Source organism: Lagopus muta, chromosome 1 (assembly GCF_023343835.1).
Source record: "Lagopus muta isolate bLagMut1 chromosome 1, bLagMut1 primary, whole genome shotgun sequence".
In the NCBI taxonomy this organism is placed as follows: domain Eukaryota; kingdom Metazoa; phylum Chordata; class Aves; order Galliformes; family Phasianidae; genus Lagopus; species Lagopus muta.
This window is the reverse complement of record NC_064433.1, coordinates 178,923,163-178,947,424: the sequence shown is the minus strand read 5'-3', so window position 1 is coordinate 178,947,424 and position 24,262 is coordinate 178,923,163. Positions and strand designations below refer to the sequence as shown.

The 24,262-nt window shown below is 37.9% G+C and overlaps 1 protein-coding gene across 1 annotated transcript in view; it reads right to left on the bottom strand.

Annotated features, from left to right (window-relative positions):
- Positions 1–7,938: 7,938 nt before the first annotated feature.
- CWF19L2 (CWF19 like cell cycle control factor 2) overlaps positions 7,939–24,262 on the bottom strand; it is a 63,004-nt gene continuing 46,680 nt past the window's right edge. The window contains exons 13-18 of the mRNA XM_048935155.1: positions 17,036–17,248; positions 16,313–16,429; positions 12,421–12,576; positions 11,322–11,402; positions 9,359–9,460; positions 7,939–8,504 (exon numbers count right to left, since the gene is read on the bottom strand). Of these exons, the coding sequence (XP_048791112.1) occupies positions 8,364–8,504; positions 9,359–9,460; positions 11,322–11,402; positions 12,421–12,576; positions 16,313–16,429; positions 17,036–17,248 (810 nt within the window). The 3' untranslated portion in view covers positions 7,939–8,363. The remainder of the gene's footprint in view (positions 8,505–9,358; positions 9,461–11,321; positions 11,403–12,420; positions 12,577–16,312; positions 16,430–17,035; positions 17,249–24,262) is intronic.

Sequence of the window (24,262 nt, the reverse complement as noted above, 5' to 3'; positions counted from 1 at the left end):
TCCAGCAGGTCATCCCCTAACCTGTACTGATGCATGCAGTTATTCCACCCCACATGCAAGACACTACACTTGTTTTCTCTGAATCTCATCAGGTTTCTCCCTGCCCAACTCTCCAGCCTTTCCAGGTCTTGTTGAATGGTAGCTCAGCATTCCGGTGTGTCAGCCACTTCTCCCAGCTTTGTATCATCAGCAAACTTGGTGAGGGTGGACTCTATCCTTTAATCCAGATCATTGATGAAGGTGTTGTACAAGACCCTCTGTTTGATTACTTGCTGTATTGGCCATTCATGGCTGCTAGGGAGAAACACCATCATCTTCTGACCATTGCAAGAGATAAAGCTAGGAGTAGGTCTTCAAACACAGGGGTTTGTATCATAGCATGGCAGTAGAATGGATGTTGCCCAGAAGCGCGACAGTTCATTACATTTATCACAGAAGAAACATCTCCAGTTTCAAAGGACTGAAGAAAGAATGAGCCCCACAAATGGCTGTCCATGGGGACTATGAATCAGTGGGAGAATCAGATGCTGAAATCTTTAAACAAAATAAAACTCTGAATTAATTAATTTCTTTAATCAAAGAATGAAAGGAATAAAAATTTTCTGCCAAGCATGCTGTCAAACTGACAAAGTGAATCAGCAAGTGTAATAATTGGTCTGTAATGTGATTATATTTGGGGATTCAGATTGGGGTTTAGACATGCTGTTAAAGACTAAACTGAAAGTACAGATTTAACACAAAGTTGTCAGACAAGCCGTTCTAAAAGGGTCCTACTGACTGTCATTAAACAAGTGGGAACTCAGCACACAAAAAATCATTGGCTGCTGTGTCACCACAATAGGGCTCCATTAGTAAACATCCTTAATAAGATAGATCAGTTCCCAGAACTCTTGTATAGCACTCCTCCTCCAGAACAGGGTGGAAATCAGAACCACAAACCCATCTCTAAAAAAGACTCTGTCCCCAAAGCTATTGGGAAAGGAAAAAGCAGGGAACTCCAAGGATTCCGAGGACTCCAAGGACAGGCCAATCTACTTAAATAAGAAGATTTCAGATACAGATTCTAAGCAGAATATCATTCAATAAACTCTTTCTCATTCACACCTTCAATTATTAGCAAAATACTCTTAACAGAACCATCTTTCATATGGAGGACTTTAAACTAGAGTTTTTCAATTAAAATAAATTAATTGCTGGATTTGTAGGGTTGCAAGCAACACTTGTCACAAAGTAATCACACTGAGCTTGGCCCCCTTTAATGTAAAATGAATTCCTGGGTTATTTCTTCACTTTCTGTGAAAGATCTGAACAAAGCTACAGGCAGAGATAGGACATTCTGCATCTGTATCACTGCAAACCCTCATGGATGCTGGCTTTTTGACCCACACTCGTGGCTAGCTGTTGCCTGACTCGTTGCCACTTTCTGCTGTGAGTTATTCCCTTTTTCCAGGCAGCATCAGTTTCTGCTACTAAAAAAAAGAAAAAGGAAAGAAAAATGATGCTACTTCCATATTCTCTTGGTCATCTCCTGTGAAATCACAGCAGTTAGAGACTTTCTGGGTCTCTCCTAATCACTTTTTGTTTAGACTTACACATGTAAGTAGTTTGTAATATAGACATGAGAGCAATGATTGCGGATTAAATGGGAGTCTCTCCAGAGTCTGTGACAGAAATATCCCTCTCCTCTACCCACACTCCTGTGATCAAACAATTCACTTCTCAAGCAAAGGAGGAGCATGAATTCCCTAGGCACCACAAGCACTGAGAAACAAGGGACTCTGAGTGTGAGTCATAGAATCATAGACTCACAGAACAATTCAGGTTGGAAAAGACCTTAAAGATCATCAAGTCCAACCATGACCTAACCATACTACCTTACTAACAACCCTCCACAACATTAATTCAGTGCATTCCAAGCAACTGAGGGAAGATACAGCTACCATCAGTGTTACTGACTAGATTATTTCAGGCCGTGTATTTGCAATATTAAAGCTTTGTTCATCTTTCTGCATCTTATCATAGAATCATAGAATGACCTGGCTTGAAAAGGACCCCAATGATCATCGAGTTTCAACTCCCCTGCTGTGTGCAGGGTCACCAACCACCAGAGCAGGCTGCCCAGAGCCACATCCAGCCTGGCCTTGAATGCCTCCAGGGATGGGGCATCCACAGCCTCCTTGGGCAACCTGTTCCAGTGTGTCACCACCCTCTGTGTGAAAAACTTCCTCCTAATATCTAACCTAACCTCCCCTTAGTTTAAAACCATTCCCCCTTTTCTTATCAATATCCACCCTCTGGTGTCTTGTATCTTGTGTCCAACCAATCCAAATATTTTCAGAGAAGAATTTCTTTTCTTCAGAGAGCCCTTGAATGCGAACATTCCGCAGTGATTTTGTTCCATCTCTGCCTCTCCCCACACAGAGCCCTTGCAGACTGAGCTCACAGGTGCCTGTGGGAGAGTGAAGGAAGTGAGAAAGGCAATGCAACCTCTGGTGTCTGGTCTGTAACACAAAGTCATGATTCTGCTATCAGTGACCTCAAAAAACAGCCCCTACTTTCTAGTTTAGAAAAAAAACTTACATTGTCACATCTCTGATACCTTAAAAATAACTATTAATGATTGATCAGAGCAATTCACAGAAACCAGACATGGAATCAGACCCAGCTGGAAGATGGTGGAAGAAGCAAGCATCCTCACAGCACAGCTTCCCAGAAGAGCCAGGGACCATCACATGGCCCTTCTGTGGATCAGGAGGAAGAAAATGGTGGAATCCTCACAACCCACTTGCCTGTCTTCTCTTCCTATCATTAAAAAACTATGCAGGCTTACTAGCACTGCTATTATACTAGACAGAGGCTCGCTGACCTTTATAAAGTTAATTATTTAATACACTAGAATCATATTACTGTTCTCATCTACCTATATTCCTGTTTGATTTGTATAAGAGCATCCTAAGGAAGACAACTGAACAGCTTAACAGCAAGACCAAACTTGTCATTAGCAGAGAAGAAGACAGCAAAATTATCCTGGGCGGCAGTTCTCACAAAGATTTGATTTGGGATCTTTGCACAGAAGCTAAAAATAAAGACGACGCAAATCGTCTGAAACACAGCATTCACGGGCAAGGAGCACTTCACAGAGGCAGCTGGCCACTTGAGAGAGGGTGGAACTTGGGGTTGGGATTAGGGATGCGGGTGGAGCAGGGCATCCTCTGTGACATCTGTTCCAGTTCTGATACCAGCCACAATATTTTTGCTCTGTGGAGAAAATAAATGCAAAAGCTTCCTACACAATTCTACACATTGGACAAATCTCTTGAGAAGCACGTGATGTTTATAAAAAATAATAATTAACATTAAAAATATGAACATTAAATATGAATACAATCGTAAAATATAATAGTTAAAAAATCCGCCTACTCCTTGCCTTTGGAAGCGTTTTCAAGGTTTCTGAAATTTCAGGTCTATGTTTTTATTACAGATAAAATTTTCCAGCCATTCTCAAGAGTGGACAGCAGCACATTCATGTATAGATTCAACCGTCTGGAAATCACTGCAAGGACTCACAGCGCCTCAAAGCAGTCTGCCAAAACTTCTGCTTCCAATGGTCATCTCACTACCTGCAGATAGCAAAGGGCAAGGAACAGGTGACTTCCCCCAGGACAAGCATGAGACAAATCAGGACTTGGCCCAAGCCTTCCAAATCTGTTTACACAGGAATCTGCTCCCTGCTCCCAAGGCAGGGGGCTAGAAATACCAAGTATGGTAATTCCAGAATAATTTCCAACACATTATAGCAAAGAGAGAAAGCTATTGAGAATGTCAGCCATGAAGTTTAATCCACAAAGTTATTTCAATTAAGCTGAGACATTTAATTCAATGTATTTATTTTCAGTAAGTTTTCTCTGCTGATAGACTAAGGTTTGGTGTTCTGATCATTTCTGATTTGAGAGAAGAAAATGTCAACAAGAGAAACATGGGTTGTTTACAGACAGAGTGCTGGAACAGGCTGCCCAGAGAGGTTGTGGATGCCCTGTCCCTGGAGGTGTTCAAGGCCAGGTTGGATGGGGCTCTGGGCAGCCTGGTGGAGCATTAGATATGGAGGTTGGCAGCCCTGCATGTGGCAGGAGGGTTAGAGATTCATGATCCCTTCCAACTCAGGTTATTTTATGATTCTGTGATTCTATGATAAGGCTTCTGACTGTAAAATCACTATTCAATATAAACATCATGCAACATTGGAGCAACTCCTTGCATCTGTGTGGAACAAAAATAAATATTGCCACATTGTGCCTCCATAGAATATTTCTCTAGGCTAAAGGAGTCTAGTTTGTCAAATCTAGACTGTTTCTACGCTGAGAATCAATATCACTAGACTCTAGCAATTGATCTGAATAGTCCATCAGGTCATCTGCACTGGTGTGAGATGAATCACCCCTGCAACGCTCCATCAACTTCACTGCGTAGGACAGCGCTGACTTAATCCCCTTAGACGTGCAGCCTGCAGATGGACACAGAAGAGTGTTTTAATAGGGAGCCCACATGCAGCACGTAAAAAAAAGACTTCTTCCCATTTCAAGACTGTTGACAAACAGAAACAGAGGAAAACAGAAGTACTGCTTTGCAGCAAAGGGGCAAACACGGATGTAGCATGAATTTCTAGTTCCTGCAGTAGAGCATGCTGCTTAATTTTGCAGATGATTCAAAGGATTGTAAAAAAAAAAATCTTTTTAAGAGCAGGAGCAGAATTCAAAATGGTTTTAGTATAACAGAAATGAAATCCAGGAAAAGGAATGAAAATCAAAGATATATGAAATAACCTACATTTGGGCTTGATTCAGGCTGAGAGAGCTGGGGCTGTTCAGCCTGGAGAAGGATTTGGGGAGACCTGAACGTGGCCCTTCAGTATCTAAAGTGAGGACAGGCTCTTTAGCAGGGTGTGTCGTGACAGGACAAGGGAAAATGGATTCAAACTAAAAGTGAGGTAACTTAGATTGAACATAAGCAAGTTCTTTACAATAAGAATGATGAGGCAGCGGAAGAGGTTGCCCAGAGAGGTGGTGGGTGCCCACCCCTGGAGACACTGAAGGTCAGGCTGGATGGGGCTCTAAGCAACCTATGGAGCTGTAGATGTTCCCCTTCACTGCAGGGTGGTCGGGCTAGATGACCTTTAAGGATCCCTTCCAACTCAAAAGACTCAGTGATTAAGGATCTTGCTTCCAAAGGCATATATCATTTTATGTGTTTACACATCATCTTGTGCAGCTTGAATCATAAACAGAAAACATGCTTGAATGATAAAAATACAGATACAGGAGACAGAAAATACTGAAGAAATTTCAGTCAGAGAGAATCATTTAGGAACACATCAAATCACTTCTTATTTCATTCTTCAGATTACAAGAGACATGTGATCTCCTGCCATGAGAACCACTGTTTATTTTACCATGATATTTTCCAGTCAGAACTCAGACAAAGTTTAAAACAAGTTGGTAGAAGAATTCAGTAGATAAAATCCCAGTAAGACACATTTCATTATGAATCTGGGACTAATTCATTCTGAAGAAAAGGAATAAATAAATAACTCAGACGAAACAGACCTTGCATGTTGCTATATTAACTTTCTTTAAAAGCAATAAAAATCCACATCGTATTCCTTCAGGAATTTCAATACGTACAAAGCAACAATACTGTACTGATTGCAGCACCTCACTTATCTTATTCCCATGGAGAACCCAAGAGGAAAAAAGAAAAGCAAGTGGAACATGGACATGCATGAGAACCACCTATCTGAAAGAATACCAGTGATCAGTAGGAAGCCTTGCTCTCCCCGTTAACTGAATTTAAGCGTGTCTTCAGCAGATGACTTCAGGCAATCACCTTGCTATCAACCTCTGTGGTTATGCAGAAAGATAAGGATACCTCTGTGGCTTTTGAGCTCCATTTTGTAGCCAGTGTCATGGTGCTCTGAAAGTTGCATCAGGGGAGGTTCAGGTTGGGTATTAAGAAGTAGATTTCTTCTCAGAAAGAGTGGCGACGTCCTGGAACAGGCTGCCAGGGAGGTGATGGAGTCATGGAGGTTTTCAAGACTCATGTGGATACGGCACTGAGGGACACGGTTAGAGGGCATGGTGGGGATGGGTAGATTGTTGGAGTAGATAATGTTAGTGGTCTTTTCCAACATTGCTGATTTTATGAACTTCTGATGGAATAAGATATATTTTCCTGCCTTTGTAGCTTGGAAATATGTATGGGCAACATCTCAAGTCCTTTCCAGTCTAAGGATTAGAAGTATTGCTGACACCCAAATAATAAAAATATGCACAGATGATGTTTCAGAGCTACGTATCCTATGTGAACCTTCTCTTGATGGAGATTTTCAGCAGAATTTAAATTATTTTTAAAAATTGCATCTCTATCACTGCATTTGATAAATGACTTTAATACAGCCTTAAGAGATGATCACTTCTGCCATTTCATGGCTGTCCTGCAAAGGAAGAGACGAGAACAGAGGCAATGTGCACTTTCTGAGAAAATAATCTTTAAGTTATGTTTTATACCACAAAAGACTGCATTTTACCTAATTTTCCTTCAGCTTTACCACATCGTAAGCAACAACTCCCATCTACTATTTCATATCCTGTTTGTACTGTAATCTCACCAGTAGCCTGAAGAAGATCAAAATTGACTGGAGAATAGTAGAAATGGTTCTTTCATCCATGGCTTGCCAGTTAAAACAAAAGAAATCAGACATCCAATCGCCAAAATGATCATGACAACTTATTTTTAAGTTATTTCCCTTGTAGTAACAGATGTTCACAAAGATCCCACAAAAATTCGCAACACAGTAATAGCTTTCTACCTCTAACAGATTTACTAGTCAAAATGGGAAAGAAATGCTATGTGCTTATGTCAAAAATAAGAAAAGAAAACCTCCTAGTTCTTCAGAATAGTTGCAAAAGACTACTAAGGAAGCAGATATAAACACTTAACTCCACTCTGAAATATTTAGTTTTCCACTTCTGAACCCGACCAGTTCACCACAGGTAATAGAGTTGTACAGACAAGTGGTTCAACAGGAAAAGAGCAGAAGCAGGTTGGCACACCAGCACAATGCCTCAGCCGCTGTTACGCTAAAGGCTTCCCATCTGCCATTCCAGAGCCTTTCCATGCAACGCTCAGTCTTCACTCAATTCTCAAAGTTTGCAACTTTGCACTCCCTCCACTGGGAGGACACCACAGCAATGTCTTCCTCCTTGACCTCTGTCCCTGCACTGTTCTCCTAGCTCTGCTCCTGCAAAGCCTCAGATTACTTTGTCAGCTTTCCCATGGACTGTGACTGCCAGTGATTCAAGAATCTTCCTTCTTCTACTCACTTTTTCCCACCCTCCCATTTCATAACTTTTATGCAAAAAAAAAAAACAAAAAAAACCACGAGACCTAGTGAAAAATATGGTAAATAACAGTCCATTAAATATTCCAATTACATAAGCAAAAACAATCAAGATGGAGTTTGAGCCAGTCCCAGTGAAAACTATGAATTTATTATCTGGGAAGTATTACTACAGATCATCTGCCACTCTGGCAAGGGTGCTAGTGGAGAAGAGTAATTTGGGGAGGCCCCTGTGGTGATTTTCTTTCTTGGCTGTCCATCAGAGAATATGTGTCCCTTAAGCTTCTTTCCCTTCCCTCCCCTCTACTTCCTTTTGAGTTTTAATTGTCATCAGTACTAATCATAATCACTAAAGCTGTCATTTGCCGTCAGCTTCGGATTATCTCATCATCCTTTGTGCAACAAGATTGAAAATACTACTGCATATTGAAAGAAAGTAAAGAAAATTGCACTTTTGTGCATAGGATCAACAAGGGTTTATCACGTCATAACTGAACATTACTGCAATGGTGTCAACTAAAAGAAAACAAAGACTCAAAGGCAGTGCAACAATGTGTTTTAATCAACATGTTCATAAAATTTACACCATTTTCTAGAAAAAGACACTGCAGTAATTAAGCACTAGTTCTGTGCTACAAGATAAAAAATTGTTTCAAATTACTATAAAACTCAAAAGAAAATGCTATATTTTTAAGAATTCCAATAGTCACATGGTTCTTTTAGTTTTGGCTCAGCTAAAACATTAAAAACCAAAATCACTGTAAACTTCTGGTTTTGTCAGGCTTGCAGGTTCATGTTTCATACAGTATCTAAACCAGAAAGAGATAATCAAGTAACTAACACTCCTGGGTTTAAAACATAATAGGAATATATAATATACTGGTTTTAATATACTGGTATTACATTTCATAAATGAAATATCCTTTTATATAATTTATGGCTTATAGAGTCCTTAGCTGCAAAGATGTACTTATTCTTTCTTTTTGGTGAAGTCATATGGCTTCCACCACTGTGCAAACTGCAACACTTTCTTCCTCTGTTCCTCAAAGTTCTGCCTGACTCCTTTTCTCCATAGCCGTGGTTCCAAGTCCAGCATGCCACCAATGATTTCCTTTGCAAGTAGAACAAAGACAGATAATGATAAATGCTAAAATATAATACCACTTACTGCTATTTTAGCATAAAATGTAAAAACACTAATTTTCCAATTATGAGATCATTTGTGCTAGCTATAAAAACTGAAAATTCTGAAAAACACATCAATTCAAGGACTATAACTGTAGTTGCGAGACAGTTGCCTTACTAGAATTGTTGTAAGTACAAAATATCCTAACATTACAAGATTGTTGATGCATTTCTATATTTGTGTCAAAAAATGGGAAGCTGAGAACAAAGCAAATTATTTACTTTGCTCTCAACTTTTTCAAGTTCTATTACTTCCTAATCCCTCTTCAAACTTTTGTAATACTGACTCTTTCAAGAGCTGATCACTGCGACACAGTAAGGAAAAGACAACTTTATTGCAGCATTTCTATATGTACTCTCTATGCCATAATGGAGTGATTTAACCACATATGTGTTACACTAGGAGTTGTCTGTGAGCCCGTGTGTGTATGACCTCTGCTTTGTACAAGTGGCAGTCAGAGTGCCTGTATGAAGATCTCACCATCCCGAAAACCCTATTTTTAACATCTTTAATAGTAGCAGTTATTTTCCATCTATCAGACTGTATGTCAAATATCTAGAATTCCTATTGATTCAAAAGAAAAATCGATCTATAATTCCAAGTATCACACAATAAAGCAATCCTTCATTCACAAGCTAAGTTATACTGACTTACCATGAAAAGGCAAGTCATGAACTGTGATAAGGTACATCGAAGTGACTGTTGTAGCAGCAACTGGTTTAATTACTCAAAATTTACACAACAGAGCACAGCTAGTAAACTGATTTTGTATACAGTACCTTTCCGAAGTAGTGAGGGAACTTGTGCTGATCTTCAATGATATGAGCAAACCCTCCTTGAAGGCCAAAGTCCACTGAAAAGTACGGTAATCCTTTAGGAACCTATACACACAAAAATGCATTTTTAGATGGTTAATGGACTGCAAGCATTTAATAACCTCCCCACAGCTTCTTGAAGAAAGTGGTTTTACAGTTAGTAGTATTACATCTTATTTTAAATCACTTCCGAAACCACTTTGTGCAGTATAAAATACATATATATAAAGTATAAAATATATATAAAGTATAAAATACATATATAAAGTACAGTAAGACCAACAGGTAAAGGGAAAAAAGTCAACTAGGCACCATAAACAGAAAGAAAAAAAAAAGGACTGCCAGGTGGCAGAACCTGGAGGGCACCATTATACATCAGGTCAGAGACTGGGAAGGACAGAGACAAGGAAAGAGCTAGACTGCAGCATGCACACTGAGCAAATGGCTGTCTGAGTCCACAGCTTTGAATTATATGGGATGAGTACAAATTTTATGCACATTTATTAAAAATAAGGTGACGCGTTGTACAAGGAAGTGGTTACTCAGAGGAAACACTGATAATCACTGATCCTCACACAGAGTGATACACTGATAACTGCCAAAGCGGATAATTTCATAATTTGCTTATTATTTGTTTCTGGATAACAAGGTTTAAAAAGCCTCAAACTCATACATATATTCTCTGCTACGGTTCAAATAACTGAAAATTTTCACAAGGTGCTCCTTATATTACTTGTGGATGGATTTTCTCCACAGCAGCCCACACAGAGCGATTTTTGGACTGGTAACTAGGCCAGTGTTGATAATACACCAGTGCTTATTTATTGCTGAAGAGTTCTTGCTGCACTGTCAGTGTCAGCTGTCCCAGCTGTGCTCCCCCCCAGCACACTGCTTACCCCTGAGTTTGTTTACTGGAGGGTGCAGAGTAAAAAAAAGAAAGGCTCTGATACTGTGCAAGAGCATTGGCTGCTTAGGCTTGTGTGCTAGGGCTCTGCCTCTAGAAAACTGGTCCCAATTTCTGCACAGTCAGTCCAATAAACGTCACACTCATGTCTGCTTCTCATTCACACACCACCATTTCATACTGCAACTCTATTTTCCTCAGGTCAGTCTCTAAACTGTTCTCCCAAATTTTCTCAAAGGCATTTCTTTTCTTTTTTTTCCTAAAATAATGTTAAAGTTATACAACTGGGAAACACTTTACAAGCAGATGCATTTTATTAATTTAAAGAAGTGCCCTGAATTAATTTGAAAAGTGATCTACTTTGGGTACATAACACAACCACAAAAACATATGTTTAATTAAAAAAAAAGTCCTGATGCTCTATCAAAGACAAGTAAATTATACTTTGTTTTCTTGAGACATGTGTTGACTTTCCCTGTTAAGAAAGGCTAAGAAGCAGAAGAAATCCAAAGCATACCTAGGGATCGATTTTTGAACTTAACAGTTTCAGGATTATTCATTTAAGATGCATACGCAAAAATGTTTCAGCTCCTTTGTTACAGAAATAAAGATCCATAATACTATTTGCATCTTCACTCCATAAATTTAGCAACACTGAAGGCTGTTCCAGGTCAGTGCAAAAGATACACCATATTCTTTCCCAGACAGCAATTTTCAGATCTTTGATCTATCTTAATTCTTAAAGTTCATCAAGAAAATTATGCTGGTGCATGTACTCAAAATGCCAGCTTTGTTCTCAAGCAATGTTTGCAGCTCAGTCCATCTGTTGTTGAAATAAATGGGAATCTTTCCTAACGTCAATTAGGAGTTCAGTCAGACTCCAGTGCTCATCATGTCTATGCCATCTCCTGACCCACTAATTCAATTGCGCTCTCCTTCTTCTCTCTTTGAAACAGTTAATAACTGAAACAGATGAAAGCAATTTGCTGAAAATTTCAGTGTTCAATACATTTCATTACTTACAGATTTCCGAACATCTTTTGAAGAAAGATCAATTATCTTCTTGTTCATGGACCACTCTTCATCAGACTCCATTATAGCTTTCTGTAAAATCATTTTTCTAAATGAGAAAATTTAGCACAGCAGTTGTACAGCACAGAACTCACTTTCCAATGGAGTAAAGCGCACTTTGCACTGCAAGTACTGGTCATTTCTTAACAGAGTAATTTTATTTTTGGCAATCTTTCTGATTTAGAGAACATACTTTATAGAGGAATCATTTAATATCTTGAAACTCACTTAATTCTATTCCTTTTTTTCCCCTGAAATCAACCTTCTGCCTGACAAGTCATCTCTAATAAAAAACTTCCAAATTATTAGAAACTAAAAGGTCTCATTTTCTTTTTACTAAGCTCATAATAAACCTGTTCTGATTTCATTATGCCATATTAGCCTTTTTTATTTTTTTATCTTCTTTTCCTTTTGTCTATTTTTAAGCTCCAAAACGAAAATCCAAAAATCCAAATTAGAAGCCTGAATGCACTCAAAAACCTCTAAAACTGACTCTGCATCTTTCATAATATGGAAGTGTGGATAATATAGGTACCTTTCTCATTTTCATTTAATTTTCATTTACTGTGTATTTTAGTGGTGGAAACTCTCAGAAAAAGTTTAACACAAATGACATTGCATTGAAGCTTGTACTTCAACTTTGTTAGTTTTCAAAGAAGATGCTTAATGCACTTAAAACATAGCCAGTGAGATGAATCATGTGGAGAGTTACAAATGTGTTGTAAAAGTTACTGCGTTGCTATTCATCACACTGACTTCCACTTCATTAAAACAATTACATTATTTATTTCCAGAGAACATTTTCAAAGAACAAATAATATACTCATAAATACTGAAGAATGTGTGCACTCAGTCAAATTTACCCTTATAAAAGCTTCTTTCTCAGATACTAAACCAACACATTTGTTTAAAGATCAAGAATCATTTCTTCATCAGAAAAACAAAAAATTACCTTTTCAAAACTAGCACTTCAATATAAAAAAAACTTTTCCAGAAATAATTTATGATAAACGCATTCAAATGACCTACAGAAAATGCTTTTTTCATCTACCTTAAAGTAGATTGGAGCCATATCTCCTACTTCTTTTGGAAGAGGAATGCATTCGTATACCATATGATATCGTTTCTTCATACTCATATTTGTTTCTATAAAGACACAGTCCAAGCCTCTAGCTTCAAACATTTTCACCAGTGCCGTTCTAAACATCTGTTAAAAGAAAAAGAATGTATAATTTGAATTAGCTTTTCAAAGCTTCCAGATAAAATATTTTATATTATTTCAATAATAGAGATATAATTCCTTAGAAAATCATAATAAAATGGAACAGCAGTGATCACACTAGGAAAATTCTACTTCATTCAACAATCTAATACAAACTGTATTTCTGACAGTGCAAACATGCAAAGTCTAGGAATCTATTGTGAAATATGCATTATACTTAACAGTATAAACTCAGTTCCACTTAATATCACATTTATTATTGTTGTTACTATCATTATTATTATTTACAATTGGAAGTAAAACTAGGTTGAATTTCATAACTATGATGTACCATAAGAATTAGGCAACCCAGGAGGCTCTAGAATGTATCAGGGATAAATTCCTGAGCCAAGTAGTAGACATCCACACCAGGGAGGATGCAATGTTGGATCTATTCCTCACCAGCACAAGTGAACTGACTGGTGACATCAGGATTGGAGACTGCCTGGGTTGTAGTAATCATGCAGTGGTGGAGTCTGCAATCCTGAGAGATATCAGTCAAAGAAAAATCAGGATGCTGAATTTCAAGAAAGCTGAATTCCATCTCTTCAGAGAATTAAGTCAACAAAACCCCCTGGGAATCTGTCCTTAGGGACAAGGGAGAAGAGCAGAGCTGGCAGATCTTTAAGGAAGTTTTCCATAGTGCATAAGAGCTCTAAAAAAAGGCAACATCAAACCCATTCTTAAGAAACTTAGAAAGGACCACCCAGGGAACTTTGGACCTGTTAGCCTCACCACTGGTCACAGAACAGATCCTCCTGGAAATTATGTTAAGAAGGAAGTGAGAGAGGTGGTATGAGACAACCAGCATTGCTTCACCAAGAGCAAGTCCTGCCTGACCGCCTAGTGGCCTTCTATGATGATGTAACTGTATCAATAGACAAGGGAAGAGCTATCTATTTGGAATTCAGTAAGGCTTTTGACATGGCTCCCTGTAACATTCTTCTCTCCAAACTGGAAAGACAGGGATTTCATGGGTGGACTGTTCAATGGTTGATAAACTGGTTGCAAGATCATACCCAGAGGGCAGTGACCAATAGATCAGTGTCTGTATGGAGACCAGTGACATGTGGTGACCCTCATGGGTCTGTACTGGTACCTGTACTCTTTAATATTTTCATCAAGGAGGCATGATTCATGCTCAAATATACAGTATGTTGATACATGTCACAACTCAGGCAACAGAACATGCAAATATTTATGTATTTTTGTATAAAAAATTAGATGCATATTTACTTTGTCAAGTGAAGTAGATAACTTCTAAAACATGCATCATGTTGAATTTAAGCACCTGAAGATGCAATATAAAAGAACTTTTCCAATATATCTCAGGAAAAAAAATAATAGAGCTAAAACATGTGCAATATAGTGTAATAAAGATGGTTTTTTTTCTGTCAACAATACCAAATAGGGCTTTGGCATCATTAAGTTAGTTTGGTCACCAAGTAAGCGTGTGCTTATATTCCTATGGAAGCTTTCCAGACTCCTCCTACTGAATTACACAAAAGCTGCAAAATAATGTGACCATCACCTCCTAAGTACTTTGTCACAAAGAAATATTTAAACTCACAATTAACACATTCACAGAATTGATGAGTTTACCAACAAGCTGCATTTTCTAGCAAGAAAAATTCCAGGACTGAATTCAGAAACTGCATTTACTTATCTTGTCTTTATCCAATTTTCCTTCCCCTATACATTTAGAAAAGTGATCATTCATTTTGAATCATTTATTCTATGACCCTATTTTGCTAAAAGACAATAGGTTAAAGTAGAGGATACAGGATACACATATAGACCACTTCACCCTCATCCTTTGTTTTTCCTTCTGATCATACTCATTATGCCTGTTCCCTTCTTACAACAACTTTCTGAAGCATTTCTGTTCATATATGAAAGTTCTCCTATTTGTTCTTCCTAGGGAGGAGAGTAATTTGCAAAGCAACACTGTACAAAAATTACATCAGTCACAAATATCAATGCTGAGAGTACCTGTGGAAAGTCAGAGAACCCATATGCTACACTTGAGACAAGACCAAAGTTATTTAAACCATTTCAAACTCACGGATTAACCTGATTTTACACCTAGAAACTGTGGAATTTAACTGTGTCGTTAATGTTTTATCTTCTTTGAAATAGTCTCCAATATTTTGATGCAAATTGTTTTACCATTGTAACAATACCAATGGTGGAATTAAGGGAGGCTGATCACTATCTTTTAGGCAGAAGTTTCTTATATGTCTCCCTTTTTTTTTTCCTTTTCAAAAGAAAGCAAAACTCAAAGAAACCTCAAAATGTCTTCACATGAAAGAGAGCTTGGTCCATCACATTTGGCACCCTTATTGTAAAAAAATCTTATTAAAAAAGGAGGAAATTGTATTCTACCAGGGACCTCAGATATGAGTAAGAATGATATCTACCACAAAATCAAATTAGCTTTAAAAAAAAAAAAACAAACTCATGTATAAATGTATCTTTAGCTGGTGCTTCATTATAAGTGATCTTTCCTCTCTGACAATCATTTTCTTAATAGTGCAACCTAGCCAGTTGTTACACTTTCTGCAAGGGATCAGCTGTACCTTTGTCAGTCTTGACACATCCCTCTCATCTATTGCCAGGATCTCCAAGAAGTCCTGCAACATTCTTAGGCATTTTTTTTCTAGGGCTTATAAACTGAAACTTTTCTTCAATGTTTATCCTGCATCTCCCTTAACCAACTTTTGACCATTAATTTCCTTTTATAATGCAAACATGTTCTATCCCTTAGTGGGATCAAAATGAGCTGACAGGTTGGGAACTATTAAAATAGACACAACAAGTATCACACAATCGTATCATAGAATGGCTTAGGTAGGAGGGGACCTTAAAGATCATCTAGTTCCAAGTAGAGTTGCCATCCACTAGATCATGCTGCCCAGGGTCTCATTCATCTTGGCATCCAGGGATGGGGTATCTGCAACCTCTCCAGGCAACCTTTTTAACAGCTCACCACCGTGCCAGTGAAAAGTTTCTTCCTAAGATCTAACCCAAATCTCCTCTCTTTTTAGTTTAAAGCCATTCCTCCTTGTCCTACCACTATCAGATGGTGTAGAAAGTTGGTACTCCTTCTACTTGTAGGCTCACTTTACGTGCTGGAAGGCTGCAATGAGGTCTCCCTGAAGCCTTCTCTTCTCCAGACTAAACAAGCCCAGTTCCATCAATCTGTCTTCATAAGAGAGGTGCTAAAGCCCTTTCATCATTCTTGTGGCCCTCTTCTGGAGCCACTCCAAGAGCTCCACATCCCTCCTATACTGGGGGCCCCAGCCACGGACACAATACTGCAGATGGGGCCTCATAAGGCAGAGTAGCAAGTGACAATCCCCTCTCTCTCCCTGTTGTCACTCCTCTTTTGATGCACCCCAGGATCCTGTTGGCTTTCTGGGCAGCAAGTGCACACTGCTGCCTCATGTTCAAATTTCTGTCTATCAGGACATCCAAGTTCTTCTTGGCAGGGCTGCTCTCAATAAATTCTTCTCATATCTGAACTCATATCAGGGATTGCCTTGACCCAAGTGCAACACTTTGCACTTTGCCTTGTTAAACCTAATTAGATTCTTGTGTACCTACTTTTCAAGTGTGTACCATATTATTCAAAGTATTATTTTACAAAGCTGCTGGAACATGAGACAGTTTCTTAGCTGACCTGAATTTCTTCCCAGATTTCTTCATCCAAAAGAGTGGCTGCAGTATGGTGCTGTAAAGGAGCTATCAGGCAGTGACCTTCAATTAAGGACTGGTTGCTTGGCAGAGACAAGTATACCTATAAAGAGTGAACAAAAACTAAAGTTCCTATTATTATAGAGTTAAAAATATTCTCATTGCTAAGTTGAAGAAATACATTATCTGTTACATTTCAAACCAATAGAAGCCATTATCTTCTACTTACAGCAAAGTATATACAGCAAGGGCTGTTATAAGTCCAAATATTCACATACATTTTGAAAGAATTAACAAAATGGGGAAGGTTTGGTTTTGTTTATTTCAAAGGATTTTAAGCTTAAGAATGAAATTCTGCACTTGGGTTTCTTTGATATCATTGAGATACAGATCATAATCAGTTCAAATTTCCTCCAGAGTGGTATGATTTAGCCTTCCACAAATCCACCTATGGTTTGTACTTAGATCTTTCATTAATGCTTTATGTTTTCCACAGATTAGAAGTTCTGATACAAAAGACTAGATTTGTAATTCACAACAGATATCTTTTTCTCCCTAATCCTTGAGGAACTCTTGAAATCAATTGGAAGGGCAGGGAGAGTAAGATGCAGAATAATCAAAGAAAGAAGCAATTGTGTTTTTTAACTCAGTCATTCTACTATTCTTTCTTTTTTATATTTACTTTTGTGCTAAATTGCTATTTTCTTACCTTGGTACCAATTGCAATAATAAGATGTTTAGAAAGTTCATTGCTATCAAAACAGTAAGGACACTTTTCCATGCGTGCAGCAAGCTGCTGGTGCTCACGTATTGCTTTTCTTCTTTGTATTTCTTCTTCTTCCCCACTGCGTGCTTTTTTTGCTGCTTTGGAAACAAACATGTCATCCAGAGTGTAGTAGTCTCTGTCAGTTTTTTCCATAAGCTGAAAAAAGAGACCAAAAAAATTGCATTTAAATATAAATAAGTTAGGAAAAAAGCACACTTAGCTTCTTGTGATATCCTTTACTAAGAAAAGGATAAAGTGTGTAGCAGAAGCAGCACTGCTCCCTTCCACACAGCATCTGCAAACCATACCATTATCAGATTCATCTCCTGACAACAGTCATACCCTGTTTCAGACAGCTTAGGCATTAAAGTACAGATGTTTAACAACAGGAAGAGGAGTATGTCACTATCTTCCATCACAAGATAAGAGCTAGGCATTTCAATATAAGCTTGACAAAACTCCAACTTAAAATAGATGCACAATCTTCTTTTAATCATGTACTATCATACGTTCTATTTCAGTCCTTCCCCTCCTCTTCCTTTCCTACTACAACTAACACTGCCCACTAAATCATGTTTTGTAGAACAGCCAGACCACAAATCTATGCCTCATCTTCATGCTCTGTGAAAAAATGCCAACACTCTCCTCAGGTGAGCAACACTAAGCCATTCTGTGGAGAAGTCTTTGTCTTTCTTGAATGGATCTGTTCCTGGATAGGGATAACCAACACAACTAGCGTTACCAGAAACAAGGCTGAATAATTCACTTTTTTGTTTGTTTGTTTGATAATTAATTGTTACATTTCAGGTAGGGGCCATTTATTTAAAAGAAAGCTCTGAAAATACTTAGTATTTGTTATGAAGATGTGTTTGATGGTTAACAGTATCTTACAGGGTCTTAATATTGTGAAAACCCACACAGAAAGGATATACCTCACCTGGACACCACTTAAGGAATGGTGTCTGTGTATAGGAACTGGACGTGATGCAGGGGTTACAGGGCAAGGGCAACAAGAGACAGTGAATAGAAGGAAAAGCAAAACATTTATGTGCATCATGGGACAAAACCAAGTGATAAAAGATTTTACTAAGCTTCACCATGCAACATACATGTGTGGGTGTGTATAGCATCAGTCTCATATAATCAGATTTTGCTGATGACAAATAAATGCCTTGTTGTATTGCTGAAATGAAGACTTTGCAAGTCTTAATTACAAAGACTGACTGTAAAGGATTTTGGAGAGTATTAGACACTTAACTATTTCAGTTTACTCTATACAGTTATAAGATTACGTGCCAGTTATACCCTGAATATTCAGTGTACATAGCTAGAGCAAAAGTAAAAAGCTTTCAAAATAATTTTTCCAAGTTTTTCTTCTATAAATGAAGTCCCAATGCTGTAATAACTCATGCTATACCTGATTGTAATTTTACCTTGAATAGTTTCAGTAATTTCCTCATCAAAATGACAGGGAAAAAACAAACAAACAAAAAAAAAAAAACCCACATTGTATAGATCACTTGATATTGGAGGTGCTAGACCTTCAGAGCATTAGCAGATTTATGTATGAGTAGTTTTGCTTCAAGAATTACTAGGGAAATGATAAAAGTGTATTTGCAACAAATCCTAATGGACATTAAAACACTGATTGAGGTATCTCTAGCAAAGGACTAGTGCTCTAAAGGCATCGAAGAGGTACATTATTTTCTGTGATTGTGTAAATGAAGTGCCTTTGTCAAGATAATGAAGGAAAACCTACTGAAAATTCTCTTAAAGCACTCAGAAACATCTGCCCAGGGAATAACTGAAAAAGAAAGGAAAATGCATATACTGCTCTTCAAGACTTGGAGTCCTGCAAGTAACACCAGAATCAATGACACTACTCAGTAGATATTTTAGCTGAAGCTACATCATGCTAACAGAGCTGAACACAGCAAGAAAGCTGCATTTCCTCCCAGGAAGAGCTGGTTTGCATCTGAGACACTTTAAACTTAATAGTTTGAAATAAAATATTAATATCTGAGCAGAAAAACAAATTTCCAATGCAGTCAATTTGCTAAATGTCTCTTCCTCTGAGTACAGAGGGTTTCTGAACAAAAAGATAAATACTGTAAGCATTCAAAAGATTCAAAAAGATTTAGGGTCAAGGGTGTCAACAGAGCATTATGATTTGCTAACTGTGATTTAAGAGGCTTCTCTTCAAAAACAGTCTCTCAGATATTTTGGTTAGAGGTATTTTACCTCATTACTAAAACAGACATTAAATCCAACCTAAGAACACTAATAAATCTACACTTCAACGTTTAATATCTAGAATACACAGCTAAATAATACTGAACCTTCAGACAGACCCCTTGTAACTGTCTCCATTGTAACGAGACCTACAAAGAATCCAGTCACAATGGACTGCTGATTTATATATGTGACTTATTGCACATAATATGGTAGCTTCATTCTATTTTCTTACAGATTCAAATCACATACTGCGATTGGAAAGGTCTCCCTTCCACCTTCAATATTCATATGTAGCCACAATTTAAGATAACAGCAACATTAAAGCAATTATCATAATTGAAACACATTCTCCAAATGAAAGAAAATCTTCCATATACTTCATAAGTAGTTAGTTCAGATACCTTGCTAAGAAAGAAAGAAAGAAAAAAGACCATTTTTTAGACAATAGATAATTAGCTTTCCTTCACAAAACACAAAAATCAGCTCTTACTCTTCCTGAATCTTGCAAATCCCTGAAACAGACCAATGGCTTCATTTGAAAAATGCTCAGTACTGTCAGCACCAAGCAACTACATACCAACTTCCCTAAAACTACTTTATGTAGCTCTAATACATTCAGCTGCTGATGTGCATTTCCTACTGAAAGCCACTGTATATTAAAGCCAACAGTTCAACAGCAGAGTTCTGTTTTTGTTGTCTTACTAAAATTCTGTACTTCTGTATTTAAAATAAACAGGAGATTCTTGAGCTGCAGAAAAAATATTTAGTGGTTTAGTTGTCAAAAAATCCATTCTCTGTTCTACTGTCATACGAGGATAAGAAAAGTAGAACTAGAGCTTCATCAAAAGAAACACAAATAAGTACTACCTGTTGAATAGCACCCCTCCATTATTACTTCTCTTTCTCTCCTCTCTTAGACAATTTGCCATGAGAATGCAAATAGACATGAAACAAGACAGCTGGCAGACTACAAAGAAAAGACGGAATGGAAAACAAAACCTTGGATATCAGAAATATCATACACAGAACAGACTGCCATCACTACTTTGCTTTCCTCGCACTTAGAAGGAAATATCTGGACAGTCATGGAAATACCTGGTTTGCTAAACACAATCTCTTTAATGTAACAGCATTCTCCACAAATGACTTAAAAATACTCTATGGATCCCATTAAGCAAGTCTCTCATGCAACAGGAACACTAGTCAAGAATTCTATCTACTGATGAAATTAATTTTCATCCTGTTTAACAGGCTGGTTGATGTCTTTCTTCTACAGTGGATACAGTGCTGAATACAGCAAGGCACATGGAGCCCAACATAAAAGGCTTATCTTAAAAGCAGTAACCATCATTAAAATGCTATCTAAAGACCAGATTTGGTTTTCTCCTGGCATAGTAATGAACAACACAGGATTACTACATTTCAAATGGTAACTCACTAAGACCAGAAAGAAATTATAATGTTGCTCTTTAGCAAACATACTTTTCTTTATCATCAGATGATGAAAACATGGAAAAATATTTAAAATTCAGTGACTCAAACTTAAAAGTAAATAAATGAAATAAAATGAAGTCAAATAAATACATAACCTTGAGTGATATCAATAAAATAAGAGCAATTCGGGAAAATTAATAATAATAAGTTAAAAATGTAATAAAAAGAAGGGGAAAAAAAAAAAAAAAAAAGGAAAAATAAACAAAATGTAACAGAAACATCACTGGTAAAAGTTGGAGTCCAGAAGAACGAGTGGGAAATATTCCCCAGCTGCACTAGAGAGATCTGAGGCCCTGGAACGTGTTCAAAGAAGGGCAACGAAGCTGGTGAGGGGTCTGGAACACAGGCCATATGAGGAGAGGCTGAAGGAGCTGGGAATGTTCAGCCTGGAGAAGAGGAGGCTCAGGGGAGACCTCATTGCTCTCTATAACTTCCTGAAGGGAGGTTGTAGTGAGCTGGGGGTTGGCCTCTTCTCTCGTGTCATTAGTGATAGGACCAGGGGAAATGGTTTCAAGCTACGGCAGGGGAGATTCAGGCTGGACATGAGGAAGTATTACTTTTCAGAAAGGGTGGTCAGGCACTGGAATGGACTGCCCAGGGAGGTGGTGGAATCACCGACCCTGGGGGTGTTCAAGGAAAGACTGGATGTTGCGTTGAGGGACATGGTTTAGTAGGAGCTATTGGGAATAGGTGAACGGTTGGACTGGGTGATCTTTTAGGTCTTTTCCAACCTTAGTGATTCTATGATTCTATGATTCTATCTCTCAGTGCCTTCTGAAAATCTATCTGTAGCTGTTCAGAATTCAAAATTGGAAGTCCTCAAAGTGAAGGGAAAGGGCAGAAAAAATTAAATATCTTCTATTCTAATAATGTTACGTAGGCTTTGTGCAAAAGTGGGATCATGTGCATACATCACTCATTCAATACTTCAGGATTTCCTGTAATCAAAACACATATAAAGTGTCAGTGTGAGTTTCTAGGACAGCCTGGGTTCTACTTGAGGTCTACCTGTATGAGGCTACAGTAAGTCAGTAGAATGCCTCAAAGTTTTTTATTTTTCCTGGAAACAAAAAGATGTATAGAAGAGTTTATACCAGTAAAAGCCATGACAGACAGGAATACTAATATTGAATGGCATTTACAAAACAAAAATTTACCAGACTACATTCCAATGGCTCATTTTACAACAACCAAATTTAGGGATGTTAACTATAAAATATTAAGCAGGGAAAACTAATATACTGAGAACCAGCCTCAGACAGATATTTTTAACAAAACTGAATAACAAAAAATACAAAACTTAATCTGGAAAATGCAGTTTGCTTTAAGATGTGACACATTTTTTTCGACAAGATTGAGCAAAGCAAGTCAAGGAACTCAATAAAATAAACACAAAACAGCTTTTCAGACAGGAACTAGCAATGAAGTATTTTGGTGAAAGAAGCCGTAGTAAAGGGACATTTAGAGAGAGCATGTACAGATCAGGTTCAGAGCACCTCTATCACAGAGTCTTTACCAGCAACAACAGGATAATGAATCACAGAATCATAGTTGGAAGGGACGCACAAGGATCACGGAATCTCAGGGGCTGGAAGAGACTTCAAGAGATCATCGAGTCCAACCTCCCTGCTAAAGCAGGCTCCCTACAATATGTCACACAGGTGGGCATCCGATAGGTCTTGAGTATCTCCATAGGAGACTGCACAACCTCTCTGGGCAGCCTTTTCCAGAGCTCGGTCACCTTTACTGTGAAGAAGTTCTTCTGCATGTTAGTACGGAACTTCCTATGTTCAAGTTTCAGGCCATTACTCCGTGTCCTATCACTACACACCACCAAGAAGAGCCTGGCTTCACCCATTTGCCTCCTACTTCCCTTTAGATATTTATAGACATTTATCAGATCCTTTCTGAGCCTTGCTGGCCCTTTTGGCTGCCAGGACATACACTGAAATATTACTACAGATCCCACCACAATAACAGAAAACACTAAGGAACTCAAGGCTGTTCAAGAAACCAACACCTTTGTTTCAGATATTAAGCATTTGAAACAAACAGGATCTAAGAAAAAAGTTATTTCAGCTGGCTTGTGCAATGAAAAAACGCCTCATAATTAGTAAGCTCCTTGAGCAATATAGCTTTCACTTGTCAAAGAACAGACAAGGAGGAAGGGTTGTTATTACTATTATTATTTCCCTTTGTCACACATTTAACAAGATTACAGGACCTTTATTCACAAACACCAATGCACAGTGCCATATTCTGCAGTTTTGAGACAGAGATCCAGTTACACACAGTCACCCTGCCCCTGGATCTTCATTTCTTGTCATATTTTATCACATCCTTTAGATAATTTTACAGGAGTGTTAAAATGGGATACATTTTCACCTCGAAAAAAGTATCATGAATGGAATAACAATTTCTTTGCAAATCCTCTATTATAACAATGTCCCTCTAACCGAAATCAGAAACTTAAAGACAGGTAAAACTATCATCCAGCAAGAGTTGTGTATTCCTACTGCAATAAGATATGCTACAAGTTTCTGCCAGCACAACCAATCAACAATGCTTTTGCTGCCTTAAAAAGTCACAAAAACAAACAAAAATTATATTTAGTTCTTAATATTGCAATAGTAGCAATGAACATCATCAACACATCCTCTGCCAGTAGCAGTTAAAAATGTCTGTTTTTCTTTACTTAAGGGCATAATTCCTTAAAAATGTTTTTTCCCCAAAATGCTGCAGATGAGAAACACTTACATGACAGCACTAAAATACAATAAAATGCAACTGCTACTACAGCACAATAGAGAGTATTCCTCCGCTACTATTCTATATGTTAGCTCATAAAAAAAAGTTATTCAGGAAGAAAATGGAAATTCTCTCTCCAAAAATTTCAACTCTTACTATAAGGTGTCTGGTATGCTTTGTCAATTGCATTACTTGGCTATAACAAAACTCTGAGCAAGTCACTGGGGAATTGAAAGAACAAGAAGACAGTGTTCTCCTAAATGCCAGAAGGGAAGAAAGTAACAATTTAAAAACTGATTTATTTCATAAATATGTTCTTCCATACAAAACACACAGCTAGTACAAATTCAAAGGAGAAACCATAGCGAGGTGTTGCTGGTCCCTGTGCTGCAACAAGTGACGTTTTACATCTGTTAAACGTGGGAGTCAAAGCATCCTGCAAGTTGTGCATTTAGTTCCCAAGCCAGGCCTGATGCTACCTATGCAGACATGTTGTATTTTGTGCTGCACAGAGACACTGGCAACCACTTATGTAGCACTTTAAGTTTGGATGTCCTAGGAATATCACTGACCGCTCTAAGTTAATATTCAGACACCCATAACAACAACACACCTCACACTGTTGTTTCTACCAGACAATGGCCAAAAAAGTAGAGCTAATCTAACACCCTCATAAGAGAGAGCATCTTGTCA